The following is a 15,318-nucleotide window of genomic DNA, read 5'->3' as shown; positions in this document are numbered from 1 at the left end:
CACCTCCATTAACTGTACAGTACTGTGCATACTTTGTCATTAACTTTACCTTTCACTTCATAATTCTGTTTATTATCATATTGTAGTATTTATTATGTCTGCGTTTTAGTACACTTTATGACTTGCCTAAGGTATGTATAGGCTAAGGGTGGGTAGGGGCAAATTTGCATTACATAAAAATCAATTTATGGAGAGATCTGAGGACTGGTCCACTTAAGTGCATAAATCAAGAATTGTACATGGATGGGTGAGTTTAAGGTTTCAAAGTAAAATGGTAAAAACCTAAGTTATTCACACACATCCACACACATACATACTGATTAAAAAAAATTTAAAACTGCTTGGGGAAAATAAAAGGTCCATTAAATTAATTTCCACAAATATTTATTAAGCCCCCACTAAGTGCAAAGCACAGTGCTAGGGAGGACAAGAAACCCTCAAGCATGGGGGGGGAGAGTCGGTGAATGACACAAATCACAAGACCTGTGACTATGGCCAAGTTACTTAAAAGTCTCTGAGCTAGGGCTCCTCATCTGTAGATTAGATCACCACTAAAATAATTGTCAATTCCTAAATCTACGATCCTATGAATAATCACACTATAAGGAGAATGACCACTATCCATCTCTGGTGATCCCCATGGGTACAAATGATACAGTCAAAAGAAATATAAAAACCATTATTAAGAATTATTACCTCTTGTGAAAAAAAAAAAACAAGCACCTGAATACTTTAGGAGAAAAAGTTATCTTTTTATCACTGTGGGCAATCAAAGGAAAGGTTTCATGAGAAAAAGGCAGCTGTGAGAATTGAATCATTCAACAAGATAGATGCCTGAAAAGGACTTAGAGTTCTGTAATGGCTTAAAACACAGAATGATAGATCAGTAATGGAGTATACCTAACAAGGTCAGGCATAAATGTAAAAATTAAAGTTCATCATGAGTAGAAATTGGTTCATTCTTTGTACTTGTATTCACCCCTAGCACCTAGCATAGAGTCTAGCACATAGTAGGTACTTAGTCTCTACTTGATAACTGGTTGTCTTACTAGGTGGCACACTGGATAAAGCACTGGCCTTGGATTCAAGAGGACCTGAGTTGAAATCTGGCCTCAGACACTTGACACTTACTAGCTGTGTGACCCTGGGCAAATCACTTAACCCCAATTGCCTCACCAAAAAAAAAAAAAAAAAAAGAGGATGAAAAGGAATGTCAATGGAGAAAACTGCTTCCAAATATTTACTAAGCCAGATATCACTCAGAGCAGCTATAATGTAAGGGGGTGGGGGAGAACCTCAGTAAAAACACAAAGGAAATTCCAAGAAGACAAAAATGTAAAAAAGAAGACAGCAATAGAAGCTCAGAAATTTATACATAAATGAACAAAGTACTGGCAACAAGCAAGGTGAAACTAGCACAGAAAGATTAATTTAACCAGATAGTTTATCAAAGACTAGGACTGGAAAGGGGTTCTGGAAGGCAATTCCTATTGAAAAGGATTGGTATTGATAAAAGAAGGGATAGGGTAGTGTTCCCACAGTGGATAAAGAGCCAGCTGTAGAATCAATAAAACTGTATTATTTGTAATAGGCAGGTCACATATCCATTTTTAAATTTATTGTGGCATATAGCACTAATGCTGATTTTAGCTCAATTTCTACCAGACTTCTTTCTGGTTTTCCCCTAAGTTCTTATCAAGTAAAGTGTTCTTTCCTAAATAATTTGTTTTCAGGTTTATTCAGCATTGGGTTATTGAGTTCCATTATTTTTGCTTCTTCCTTGTCTAGTCTGTTCCATTGATACACTTTTCTATTTTTTAATCAGGTGAAGTTGATTTTTTAACTCCAGTATGAGACTTTACATTTATTCCTGATACATTTCATCTTAAAAGATCAATTTGTTGTTGTTTAGTCCTTCAGTCATGTCTGAGTCTTTGTGACCCCATTTGGGATTTTCTTGGCAAAGATACTGGAGGGCTTGAATAATTTCCTTCTCCTGCTCATTTTAGAGATGAGGAAACTGAAGCAAACAGGGTGAAGTGATTTGCCTAGGGTCACACAGGTAGTGTCTTCTTTCCTCCAGGCCTGGCACTCTAGCCATTGTACCACTTTGCAGCCCTTAAAAAATTTAACAGTGTTTAATATTTTGGGATCTTATCCACATCAACTCTCCCCTCAATAATGACAATAGTCCTATTGTTATTATTAACAACTGCGTTTATATAGTGCTTTAAGGCTTGCAAAGCTCTTGGCAGACATTTATTTTGCTTTTATGGAGAACCATATGAGATAGATACAAGTATTTCAGTTTTAGAGATCAGCAGCCAGTCTCAGAGAGGGGGTGATAGTCTTCTGATTATCCAATTGGTAAGTGATAGAAGTCGTATTTGAACCCAGATCTTTCCAACTAACCAGATTCAGCATTCTGCCTTATACTCTGCTGCATCCTAGTTTTTTGTCATCAGCAAATTTGATAATCATGCCATCTATTCCTTTATCTGAGTCACTGTTAAATACCCTTTAACATACAAGCAAGGATAATTACTTAGTAATTTCCTTCAAAATTGATACACTGAACTATTCAACCAGTTTCTGAACCAAGTCTCTCTTTTTCCATAAGAAGAGCTGGAAAGCCCAGGCCAAATGCTCTCTTAATCATTATCCCATTCCCCTTAGTAAGAATTCTCCTTTCTGAGCTTTTCTCTGAGCCCTATCCCTCCTACTCCAACACCCCACCACCACCCGCCAAAGCTTGAAAAAAACCTCGATGTTGTCTTTGGCTTTCACTCTCTTCAGTTCAATAAGCATTTATTAAGTGCCTCCTATACTCTATTATAAAACTACTGTGCCAGGCTTGTGATCTGTTTCCTGACTCATTTATTTTTTTTTCTTTCTGTCTCGGTCTTTCTTCAAAATATTTTCTACCATGCCCTCCCTTTCTGGTTCTTGGATTTCCATATACAGTTGTCCCTTCCACATCTTAACTTTTTCCATCAAGGCTTCAATATATAGCAGATTGACATAATAAATGGGAATTTTTTGGAAGTTTTGTGGAAGCCAGAGACAATACACGAAGGCCGGCAGATGACACAGAAAAAGTTTAGAAACTCAGAAATGCATAAAACATATGCATAGTATTGGATAATATTAGCATATTTCATCTTTTAAAACCATGATAATTCAGACTCCTCCAGTACAAAAGGAGGGCCAAAAAATTTTACTTGGATTTTCCAGATTGCAGGGGCACCTCACCCCTAATTCCCTGAGATGTGGAAGGGATGACAATATGGATGCAGCCTGACATCTGCTCTTCAACTTAAAGTATTGGAGGATTTCCTTTGACCCCAAAAGGTTAAATAATTTGGCTTGGATCACACACCACTATGTGCCAAAGGAGATTTACTCATTCTTTCAAGTCCCTACAATACACTACAAAAATAATTCATTAAATCAATGACTGAGTACATTAGTTTATGCATCCCAAAGTGCATAAACAGGTCTAAAATTGCCCTGTGTGCTGCTAGAAGGCCCAAGACAAATGAGGAATGAAAAAACAGAGAGGTTAAAGAAAAAGAAAAAAACAAAGGAAAAAGGAGAAAGAAATGGAGATGGGAGAAGAAAGGCTAAAAAAGTCATGTTGAAGAGGAGAAATTAACACAAGTACCACTTAATGACATCATTGTCATATGAGACTGGTTGCACTACGCAATAACATAACCATCAAAGGTATATAATAATAAAACAATACCAAGGGCCAAGATCAAAATTTGGTCCTCCAAATAATCAGGTATGGGAATAGGATGCTATGGGGAAGAATCATCCAATACCTTTATTCAGAAATATACTCCTGGAAGCTGAGTGGTAGGTATCACACTTCAAACTCCTCATCTCTCCAACCCATTTGATCTTAGTTTTGTCAACCCTTCCTCTCACTGAGATGTAGATGCTACTGACAAGGAAAACAAAATTGCACTGTGGCAGTCAGTGACTGTGGCCAGCCGCCTCCTCAAATTCTGGAACTATTGGGATGGTCTTTTAAAATAATACCATTTAAAAGTATTTGTATGGTACCTTACAGGGCACAAAATACTTTAACATGTTTTTCTCATTTGATCCTTATGACAACCCTGAAAGGAAGAGTATGTGGTATTATTTCCATTTCAAAGTTTAAGAAACTGGGGCTCGAAGAGGTTAATTTGTTCCAAATTCACAAAGCTATTCAAAAGAAGAACCAGAACTACAACTCAGATGTCTTCACTGCAGGTCCAGGGCTCTCTCTATTATGTTTTCTCTCCATGTTCAATTTAGCACTAGGAATAAGTCAGGCACTGAGAAACATAAAGCCTTTCATGATTTAGGTTACAACAGCATCTCAGCAAAAAATGTATCAACTTCATGCTATCAGTTAATATCTGTGATGGCAATGAAGCCTTTCATCTATAATTCAGTGCCCTGGGCAAAGAGCTCTTAATAAATGCTTTATTTTATGATAATGGTTTTTTGAAGCCCACTACAAATGTACATCTCCAAAATGGGGTATTAATACAAAATAGTGTATTACAACCTAGTGGCTAAGTAACACTTCTAGACCTATTTATATTTATCTTGTATCTAAAACATAAATTAGACCTTACTGATACTTAATATACAGCACCCTCAGTCTGTATATCAGCTAGTCATGTATCCTGAGCCAAGTGCTAAATTTCATGGTGCAGAAGGGCTGACATTGACACCTCACTCATTTGTTTGCTTTCAGTGTTCTGAGATGTATTTATTGCAGTTTAACAGTGCCCAGTTGGGTAAATTTATATAGGTTACCTAGGTTTAACCAAAACTAATCCTCATGAATTGGACAAGTGGCTTAGAAAGACTTTTGCAAAGAAACTGAGGATTCAAGAGAGTAGTAATAGGAGCATAACAAACAACAAGAAAATGGTGGAGCTGACGCTTCTACTCCTAATAACAAGCTCTTCATCAGTCACATTACAATATAAAGACAACGACAATCTAATAAGATCTGACAATAAGTAAGCCCAAAAAATCCATATTATTAAGCTTAGTAGAAATATACCTAGATCCATTACCATTAATGGTGAACCCCATTCTAAAGTATTTATTGTTCTTTGAGATGTCTTAATTAGCAAGGCATTTAAAAACTAGCTTTTGTTACTGAAAATTGTCACCTAAAAAAAACCCTGCACATCTTTACACCTGAAAAACTTGGGAACAGAATGTTCTGACTTAAATAAAAATCTTCCAAATGAAGAGTTTCAGTGGGTCTTAAATGCATTCTTCAAAAATATAAAAATGCAACATCTCACTGGTTTGCAAGAATAACTAATTAACATCAGCAAGATGGTAATTTACTAGCAAAATTTCAACAAAAATCTATTAACTAGTGGACAGGATTGAAAAATGAATATCAGGATTCAGTAAGCAAAGACAAAGATAAGACTGTTTCCACTTCCATCTAAGGCATTTTTGAAACTACTTAGAACCAGATCTTCAAAAGGCTGTATCTCAAAGTGTTATACCAAATTTTCCAAAATAATGAAGCATATAGTGAATTATATTGCTCTCACCAAAAAATATTACCAGTAATAATTTTAGAGAAATAACATGAGAAATTATTTTTAAGATATTTTATTTCACTTTTTTCTTGTTTTAAATTTCTCTTTTATATTTTATGATATATGGTATATTAGTACAGAAAATAAAAGGCAAGAAAAATAGCAGGTTGGAGGGGGAAACAAACAAGAAGTAATTGCTGACAGAAGGAAGCACAACAAAGTAGGAGAGAAGAGTCAGAACTATAAAAACAGATATGGTAATTCAAGAGGTATTTTTATTGTGTGGGTCTATTTTAGCATAGGAACAACAGGTCAATGGTCCCTTAAGGCAATATTATACAATACTTGTATAGCATAATAACTGAAGATAAATTACAATCCCTATCCCCTAAATGATATGAAGCATATTCTTTAAGAAGGCAGTTAAATGATCGATAGATTTTTTAAAAGAGATTTCCATGGATTAAAAAAAAATCAAATTTTTTAAAAGTTCTGACACTTTAAAAATTAAGCTTCAAAAGAAATTTCACTTCTATGTAAGCCCGCCTGCAGATTCTAGAGAAATTTGGTATTATTTTAGTACTTCAAATTTGCCAAGTGTTTGTTTATGAAGAACAATCATAATGATCCAAATAAATCAACAAACCTATTTTCAAAAAAGGGGGGAGGAATATTTTTATCCAATCCAAAGTCCATGGCTATATTCATTATCCTTTACAACAACTATATATAAAAATGAAGTTGTTTTATTACCTACTTTAGCTAAGCTTTGTTTCCCAATGTTATTAGTAATTAGGCATCTATTTTTAAAATGGAATATGGGGAAAAACACGATTTAAGATAAATAAAACTTCAAGTAATACAAAAAAAAGATAATAAATTATGTTCTGAAATACCAGCTAATATTAACATTTCCTTACTCTTGTGGAGGTCTGTGTGTCTTAGCTTTATATCCTCATTTAATTGTCTAACTAATGAAACGTAGCCTTACATTCTTCTGGCAAAAAGAGAAGGAAAGCTAAAGGACGAGCTATTAAGCACTGCTTTTGGAATATGTACCTCTAATTGAAGTTTCAAATGTCGATGGGAGAAAGAACATTCCATAATGAGTCCTAGGGAGCGATACTTCACAAGAATCATAGAACTATATGATTATATCTGGAAAAGACTTTAGAGAAGCTCTTACTCTCTTCCATCATGACTATCATTATTTCTTCTATTAAATTCTATATAGACATCACAGTGTAATTTGAAATTAGTATGGCATGATCAGTGTGTTAGAGGAAGAAGACAGTCTGTATAATGAAGAATTGTCTTTGTGTATTTCTCATTGTTTCTTGGCAGGATTACCTCATTAGAGCCAAATTAGAACTCAGTAAACAGAGATGGCTCTGAAAAGCATGTGAGTCTAGTCAAGCAATGCTCTTTCAGAGATTCCATCAGGCGTTTACATATTTCTAGAGCTTGCAGAGATACCAGAAACCAAACCTGAAATAAATTAGCATATTTATTCTTAAATGTAAATTTTAAGTCTCTTATGAGTCTTTAAAACTCTCTTCCTTTTATAAAATAATTCAACTTAAATATATTTATAGTACCATCAATAAATTTTTAAAAATAAACTGACAGTAAAGGTGTATAAGTATGCCAGAAGATTTGAGAGATAGAAACAGCTTTTAAAACAATGAGTAAGCTTTGTTGCTGAATAAGCAAACCAAGCTACGGCTAATGAGAACCATGCTGAATGTTCAGCCAACAATACTAGGAGGAAAGGGAATGGTTTAAACAGTTCTACTGCATTTTGTATATCCCACATAAATTGATGGGGTCCATTAGAATTTATTTTCTATATATCTATTACTGGATCAAGTCTCTTAATAATCATTTTTATTGAAAAATAAGGTTTACTGGAAAAATGATTACAAAATCACAGAATTTGATTTCGGAGGGCCTTCGGGAACCATCTAGTCCAACTCGTATACAGAAATAACTCCAACCATAAAAACCTGAGATGTAGTTATCCTGTGGAGATCGGAAACTTTGTGAATTATCAAAGAAATAATCTGAGTAACAGACCAAGAAAAAGGATTAGAATCCAGAAGTAACTGAGTTCAAATACTAGCAATTTGATCACAAATCTCTTTCAGTTTTTTCATCTATAAAACAGGTACTGCCTGTTGCAAGGAAAGAGCATTTAAATAATTCATATTCTTGTAGCACTTTTAAAAGTTTTAAGAACTAAATCTGTTAGAGTAATTGAATTTTTCTAAAGTAGTTTTGTATATTTGACAATATTCATTAACAGATACCAGGGATTTTCCTAAAGTACAAGTCTGACCATTCCACTCCCCTGTTTAAGAAGTTCCAGCAATTCCCTATTACCAGTAAGATAAACCACAAATGCCTCTGTTTAGCATTTAAAACTCCAGGCTGCATTTTCAGACTTACTACATATCATTCCCACCACACACACTTATAGTCCAAGAAAACTGGCCTCCTTACTATTACTCACATACAATCTTCCATCTCCTAAAACTGCCCTCTCTCCCAGTTCCTAGAATGCATTTCTGTCTCATCTCTTGGCCCCCCTTGGAATCACAATCTTCTTTTAAGACAGAAATAAAATGCCACTGTCCACATAATGTCTTTTCCGATCTTATCCACTCCTTTCTCTTCCCCCCTCCTCCAGGAAATTTCCTTGTATTAATATATATTCTGGGGGGGGGGGAAGGGGGGGGGCGGCTAGGTGGCGCAGTGGATAAAGCACCGACCCTGGATTCAGGAGTACCTGAGTTCAAATCCAACCTCAGACACTTGACACTTACTAGCTGTGTGACCCTGGGCAAGTCACTTAACCCCCATTGCCCGGCAAAAGGAAAAAAATATATGTATATATGTGTATATATATATATATATATATATATATATATATATATATATATATTCTGTATCAAATGTTGTTTGCCAAGATATTAAACTGATTACTAGCTTGTCACCCTGAGCAAGTCACTTAAGCTTTGTCTGCTTCAGTTTCCTCACCTAGAAAATGGTGATAATACCTACCTTCCAGGGTTGTTGTGAGGTTTAAATGAGATATCTGTGAAGCACTTTCACTATATAAATAGTAGCTATAATTATTTATGGAATGCAAGTTACTCACGGGTCAATTCTACCACAGCAATGAAAGATTACTTCAATACCTTAATACTTCAGTTGTTTACTAAGCCACCACCAACTTTCGAATCTTAAATTCAAACTCCTAGATAATTCTTCATTTAAAAATAGGAATTCCAGTCAAAATCCGAGCAACGAGTTATGTAAAAAGGAGTTAATTACTATTATTGGTTTTGTTTTGTATTTTATACTCGAACACACAAAGCGTGAATCTTTGCGGAACCTAGATACACTTTTAAAAAAAAGATCTGCAAACTGGTTTTGAAACAAAGTTTTGCTTGGAAAATATGAAGGTAACAGTGTTTATTACCACCACTTCCCTAAATGAACGGTACTTTTTTAAAATGGGCACTGCTGGATTGATGATTTCAGCAAAACACAGCAAGTTAAGAATCATCAGTGGGTTTATCTTTCCTGACTGTACATTCTATGACTTGGAGCCTAATCCTTAAAAAAGGAGAATGGATCTTCCCCCTTTCTCTCTTCCTCCCACCCCACCCCGAGACTTACAAGCATGGAACAGGAAAATCAAATAATACACGTATGCACAGAGAAGTATTTAAGCATCCAGGGTCCCCCTACAGTTTCCTGACAAGAAGGAGGTGACTAGCGGCTCCAGGTGCACAGCCTGCCCAGCCGCTGACCTTCTGCCTCTTCCGTACAGGAAAGGGTGTCTGGAGGGCTGCAACTGTGAATTTCTCCAGTCCTAAAAGTCCCCAAATCATCCCCGTCTCAGGAGCGGAAGGGAGGGTGTATACAGAAAGCCTCCCTTCTCCCTCCTTGGCCAAGGCCCGCTGTGTCCCCCCTCCTCCCCGCAACCCCACAGTCAAGACAGGCAAGACACTTCTGTCGCAGAAGTAGGCGATGTCGGGGCGACCCTCGCCTCCCTCAAGCCAGAGACCCCGGGCGGCCGCCGGCCTGCCCACACCCCAACCCACCCCCGAGCCAAGAGGGCGGCGGGGGCTCGCCGCGTCCCGTAGGCGATCTACCTTGGTTGTGCGAATGTGCTCCATCCCGAGGCCGCTTCGGAAGGAAGGCCCCAGAGCCTGCCTCACGGGCTCACCATGAATCTGGGAGAAAAGCGACGGCGGCAGCGACAGACGTGCAAGCCACAGCGACCGGAGTTACCGCACCCGGCACGGCGCGACCCCGCCCACCAGCTGGCCCCCGACCTAGCGGATGCGCGCAGCCGCAGCCGCCCGTCTCCTAGAAACACTTTCGGAAACCGAGGCGCGGAGGAGAGAATGAGCTGGGAGGAGAGAGTACAGAAAAGAGGGGTGCCAGCTTCGTTCTCTTCGCCAGGTCGCGTTCTTCATATCGCCCCCTATAGGTCGGAGGGAAAACTGATTTACTATTGACCAAAAACCTGATGGGACTTTTTAAAGGAGCAGGGTCGGGGTTTAAATGCCATGGTCAAAGAGTATGCCTTGGGCTCTATAAGTCTTTTCAAGCCTTTTACTAAGAAGTAAACCTCAAAAACTGTGGAATAATGCGGAAAAATGTATTACAACACGTTTAAAAATGTAAATCAGGGTTTTTAAAAAATATATATCTTTATTTGAGTATTGTTTTAATTTATATTTTCAGTTGAAATATACAAAAACTGCATCTCTATTTTGATTTTAACTAGGACCTTGTGAATTTGATTTTTAAAAATTATTCATTTATCTTTAACTTTCTTTTTTTCCTCTAATTCTAAATTTTGAATCAACTCCCTCCTTCCAATTTTCCCGCACCCCATGAGAAGGGAAGCAATATATCAATAATACGTGTGGAATCATACAAAACATTTCCATATTAATCATATCGTAAAAAAGCAAGAAAAATAAAATGAGAAAATTATACTTCAGTTTGCATTCAGTTCATCAGTTCTCTCACTCTCTGGAGATGGATAGCATTTTTTTTTCAAGGAATTGTCTTGGATCATTGTATTGATCAGAGCAGCTAAATCTTTCACAGTCGATCATGAGTAAAATATTGCTGTTCAGGGAACTGTGAATGACTTAACTATTCTCAGCAATACAATGATCCAAGACAATCCCAAAGGACTAATGATGAAGCTTACTATACACCTCCAAAGAAATAACTGATATTGATTGAACGCAGACTGAAGCATGCTATTTTTCACTTTATTTCTTTCACATTTTTCTTTTATTCAAGTTTTCTTGTACAAAATGACTAATATAGTAATGTTTTACATAATTACATATGTGTAACCTATATCTGATTACTTACTCCCTCAAATTGGGGGGGAGGGGAGGGGAGAGAAGGAAGAATAGAATTTGGAATTCAAAACTTTAAATAAAAATGTGTATTATTTAAAAATTGTTCTGTTATTGTGTATAATAATCTCCTGATTCTGCTCACTTTACTTACATCAGTTCAAGTTTTCCTATGTTTTTCTGAAACCATTCCCCTCTTCATTTCCCTTAGCACAATAGTACTCCATCACAATCATATGCCACAATTTGTTCAGCCATTCCCCAAATGATGAATATCCCCTCAATTTCCATTCTTTGCCACCACAAAAAGAACTGCTACAAATATATTTGTATAGATAGGCTCTTTTCCTTTTTCTTTGATCTCGTTGGGATACAAACCTGGTAGTGGTATTGCTGTGTCAGTGGGTATTCACAGTTTTATAATCATTTAGGCCCAGTTCCAAATTGTTCTCCAGAATGGTTGGATCAGCTCACAACTCCACCAACAGTTCATCAGTATCTCAATTTTTCCCTCATCCCCTTTAGCATTTGTCATTTCTGATCAGCGTAAGGTGGAACATCAGGGTTGTTTTAATATGCATTTCTCTAATCAATGGTAATTTAGAAATTTTTTTCATATGACTGTAGAAAATTTTGATATCTTCTTTTGAAAACTGCCTGTTCAGGGGGCAGCTAGGTGGCGCAGTGGATAGAGCACTGGCCCTGGAGTCAGGAGTACCTGAGTTCAAATGCGGCCTCAGACGCTTAACACTTACTAGCTGTGTGATCCTGGGCAAGTCACTTAACCCCAATTGCCTCACTAAAAAAAAAAGAAAGAAAACTGCCCGTTCATATCCTTTTGACCATTGAGGAATCTTGTGAATTTGTTAAAGGAAAATTAATTTTTAAAAATATAAGTTATATAAATAGTAAGCTGAATGAAATTGAAATAAACATAAAATCAAAGAAGAATAGGCTGATTAAAAACAATGGCAATCCTGATGACTCTCCTTGTCAGTTCTGGGTCCAGCTCAATGCCATTTGCAATGTCTATCTAAGATATATACACTCAAAGATTAGTTCTATGAGTGGTCCATCCAAATGTATATCATAGGATAGCGATTGGACCTCTGATTTCATTGATATAGTGCACCCTCAGATCAATTACCTCCCCCTTTCCTGCCTATTGAGAAGGCAAGAAAAACAAAACCCATTACAAATATGTATACTCATGCAAAACATATTCCTGCATTAGCTATGTCCAAAGAATATATGCTTCAATCTGTAGTCTGAGTCCATCAGTTCTCTTTCTGGCGGTTGATGGCATGTTTCATCACGAGTACTTTGGTTGGTCATTGCTAAGTCTTTTAAAACTTCTTATCTTATATCCTTTTACCCAGCAATACCACTACTAGGTCCATATCCCAAAGAGATCATAGAAGAGGAAAAGGGTCCACATGTATAAAAATATTTATAGCAGCTCTCGTTGTGGTGGCAAAGAACTGGAAATCGAGGGAATGCCCAACAACTGGTGAATGGCTGAACAAGTTGTGGTATATTAATGTAATGGAATACTACTATGATGTAAGAAATGATAAGCAGGAGGACTTCAGAGTAACCTGGAACCAAGAACTAATACTGAGTGAGATGAGCAGAAGCAGGAGAACATTGTACATAATAACAGCAACATTGTGAGATGAACAATGGTGATAGACTTGGCTCTTCTCAGCAGTGCAATGATCCAAGACAATTCAAAGGACTCGTGATGGAAAATGTTTTCCACATCCAGAAAAAAAGAACTGTGGATTCTGAATGAAGATTAAACCATATGGCTTCAACTTTTTGGCTACTTTTTTTCTTTTTTGAGGTTTTTCCCGTATTCTGACTCTTCTTTCACAATATGACTAATGCAGAAATACATTTAATGTAATTGTACATATATAACCTATATCAGATTGCTTTCTGTCTTGGGGGTGGGGGGAGAAAATTTTGGAACTAAAAATCCTATGAAAACAAATTGTGAAAACTATTGTTACTTGTAACTGGAAAATCATAAAATACTTTTATGATTAAATTTTTAAAAATTTATTATCTTCACAATATTGCTGTAATTATACAAATTGTTCTCCTGGTTCTGCTCACTTCACCTTGTATTAGTTCATAAGTCTTCCAAGGTTTTTCTGAAACCATCACCTTCATCAGCACAAGGGTATTCCATCACATTCAGAACTTGACCAGCCATTCCTCAATCTGATGGGCACCTCCTCAGTTTCCAATTTTTTGTCACACATAAAGAGCTGCTAGAAATATTTTTCTATGTATGGGTCCTTTTTCTCTTTACTTGATCTCTTTGAGGGTATAGATCTAAAGGTAGTATTATTGGGATGAAGAGTTTGCACAGCTTAATAACTTGGGGGGGGCATAATTCCAAATTGTTTTCCAGAATGGCTGGACTTGTTCACAATGTGGGAAAACTTTATTGCATAGTTTGAATCTAGCCATGCATGTCTGAGCGACCAGACCTATTGCTTAGAGATCAGATTTGTTCAATACTTATGTAATCATAGTCTTTCCTTATCTATATATTTGACAGGTAATTTCTTCCATGTTGCACTAATTTGCTTATGACATCACCCTTCATGTCGGAATCATGTACTCACTTCATTTGATACCAACAAAAACCCTTGAAGTGGGTGTTATTACATTTCACAGATGAGGAATCTGAGGCACAGAGAAACTAAGTGACTTGCAAAGGGTCAAGCAGGTAGTGTCTGAGAAAATCTTCAAACTCAGGTCCTCCCAATTCCAAGTCCAGTATGTTATCTACACTGCCATCTAGTGGGGCACCTAGGCGGCACAGCGAATAGAGTATTTCTCCTGGAGTCAGAATACTTATTCGAGTTCAAATCCTGTCTCAGATACTTATTAGCTGTGTGACACTGAACAAGTCACTTAACCCTTTTTGCCTCAGTTTCCTCATCTGAGAAATGAGCTGGAGAAGGAAATAGCAAACCACGCCACTATCTTTGCCCAAGAAAAACCCAAGTGGGGTCATGATGAGTTGGACACAACTGAAAGAAATGAACAACAAAATCATCTAGCTACTTATATAGGTGAATATTTATGAATGTTCTCCTAGTGATTTGATTTTCTTGTGAGGGTGGGGTCAAAAGTTCTCTACCCTCTTTAAACTTTTAAACCTGAATTTGTTGAGAACATATTTCTTTTTTTGACTTTAAAATAAAAGTATTATTTTCCAGTTATATGTAGGGATAGTTTTCAGCATTTGTTTATATAAGATTTCCAATTTCAAATTTTTCTCCCTCCCTCCCCTCCATCCCAGCCTCCCCTAGACAGCAGGCAATCCAATATAGGTATATATGTGTGTGTGTGTGTGTGTGTGTGTGTGTATACACACACACACACACATATATACACATACATAACAACATTAAACATGTCTGTATCATTCATGCTATAAGAGAAGAATCAGAGCAATAAGGAAAAACCTCAAAAAAGAAAAACAACAGCACCAAAAACAAAAGAAATAGTATGGTTCAATCAGCATCCATATTCCACAGTTCTTTTTTTTTTTTCTGGATTTGGAGAGCCTTTTCCATCATGAGTCCCCTGGAACTTTCTTGTACCATTGTATTGGTGAAAAGAATCCAGTCTATCACAGTTGACCAACACATAATGTTGATGATACTGTGTATAATATTCTTCTGGTTCTGCTCATCTCACTCATCATCAATTCACACAAGTCCTTCCAGGTTTCTCTGAACTCCTCCTGCTCATTGTTTCTTACAGCACAATAGAATTCCATTACATTCATATACCACAACTTGTTCAGCCATTCTCCAACTGATGGAAATTGAGGGGTTGCCCACCAATTGGAGAAGATATTTCAATCAATCAAACCCTTAGCCTTAAACTAAGTGCTAAAAAATCCTTTGCATTGAAAATGGAATTTAGTGTCGAAACTCCAGGGATTGTCTATAAATTATCAACTAAGTTGGGAAGAGATTCCAAAAATCTGAGCTAAGTGATGTTATAGCTAAACTATTCTCCCCTCTCCTTCCCACCCCAAAGGAACTGCCTTCAAGGAAAGAAAAGGCCTCAGCTTTGTCCTTGGCCAGGTCTTCTGCACCACTGCCACTACCAACACTAGCCCTGTACCTTTGGCTAGAGGGAGACCATCAGAATTTCCAAAGGTCTTGAAGATTTTGGACTTCCCATCTTCTTCTTACCATTGTTCCCTTATGATAGTATGGTCTAGCATCAGTGTCTACAATTAGAAGCTAAGATCAGATGGGCCGGATGAAGATTTGTTATCCTTAAGGAGAACTTCTTGAGCACCCACAAATGGGAGA

General features: G+C 37.0%; 1 protein-coding gene across 3 annotated transcripts in view; it reads right to left on the bottom strand.

Moving 5' to 3' along the window:
• MTMR6 (myotubularin related protein 6) overlaps nucleotides 1-10,024 on the bottom strand; it is a 57,599-nt gene extending 47,575 nt beyond the window's left edge. Inside the window, exon 1 of one of the 3 annotated variants that reach the window (XM_043995361.1) lies at nucleotides 9,734-10,024. In XM_043995361.1, coding sequence (XP_043851296.1) covers nucleotides 9,734-9,757 — 24 coding nt within the window. In that variant the 5' untranslated portion in view covers nucleotides 9,758-10,024. The remainder of the gene's footprint in view (nucleotides 1-9,733) is intronic. The other 2 variants (XM_043995359.1, XM_043995360.1) reach the window with 2 other exon arrangements.
• Between the last annotated feature and the right edge of the window lie 5,294 nt (nucleotides 10,025-15,318).

The sequence above is a fragment of the Dromiciops gliroides genome, chromosome 3 (assembly GCF_019393635.1).
Source record: "Dromiciops gliroides isolate mDroGli1 chromosome 3, mDroGli1.pri, whole genome shotgun sequence".
Taxonomy (NCBI): Eukaryota; Metazoa; Chordata; class Mammalia; order Microbiotheria; family Microbiotheriidae; genus Dromiciops; species Dromiciops gliroides.
Note: the sequence above shows the minus strand (reverse complement) of the source record. Positions and strands in the feature narration are given on the sequence as shown.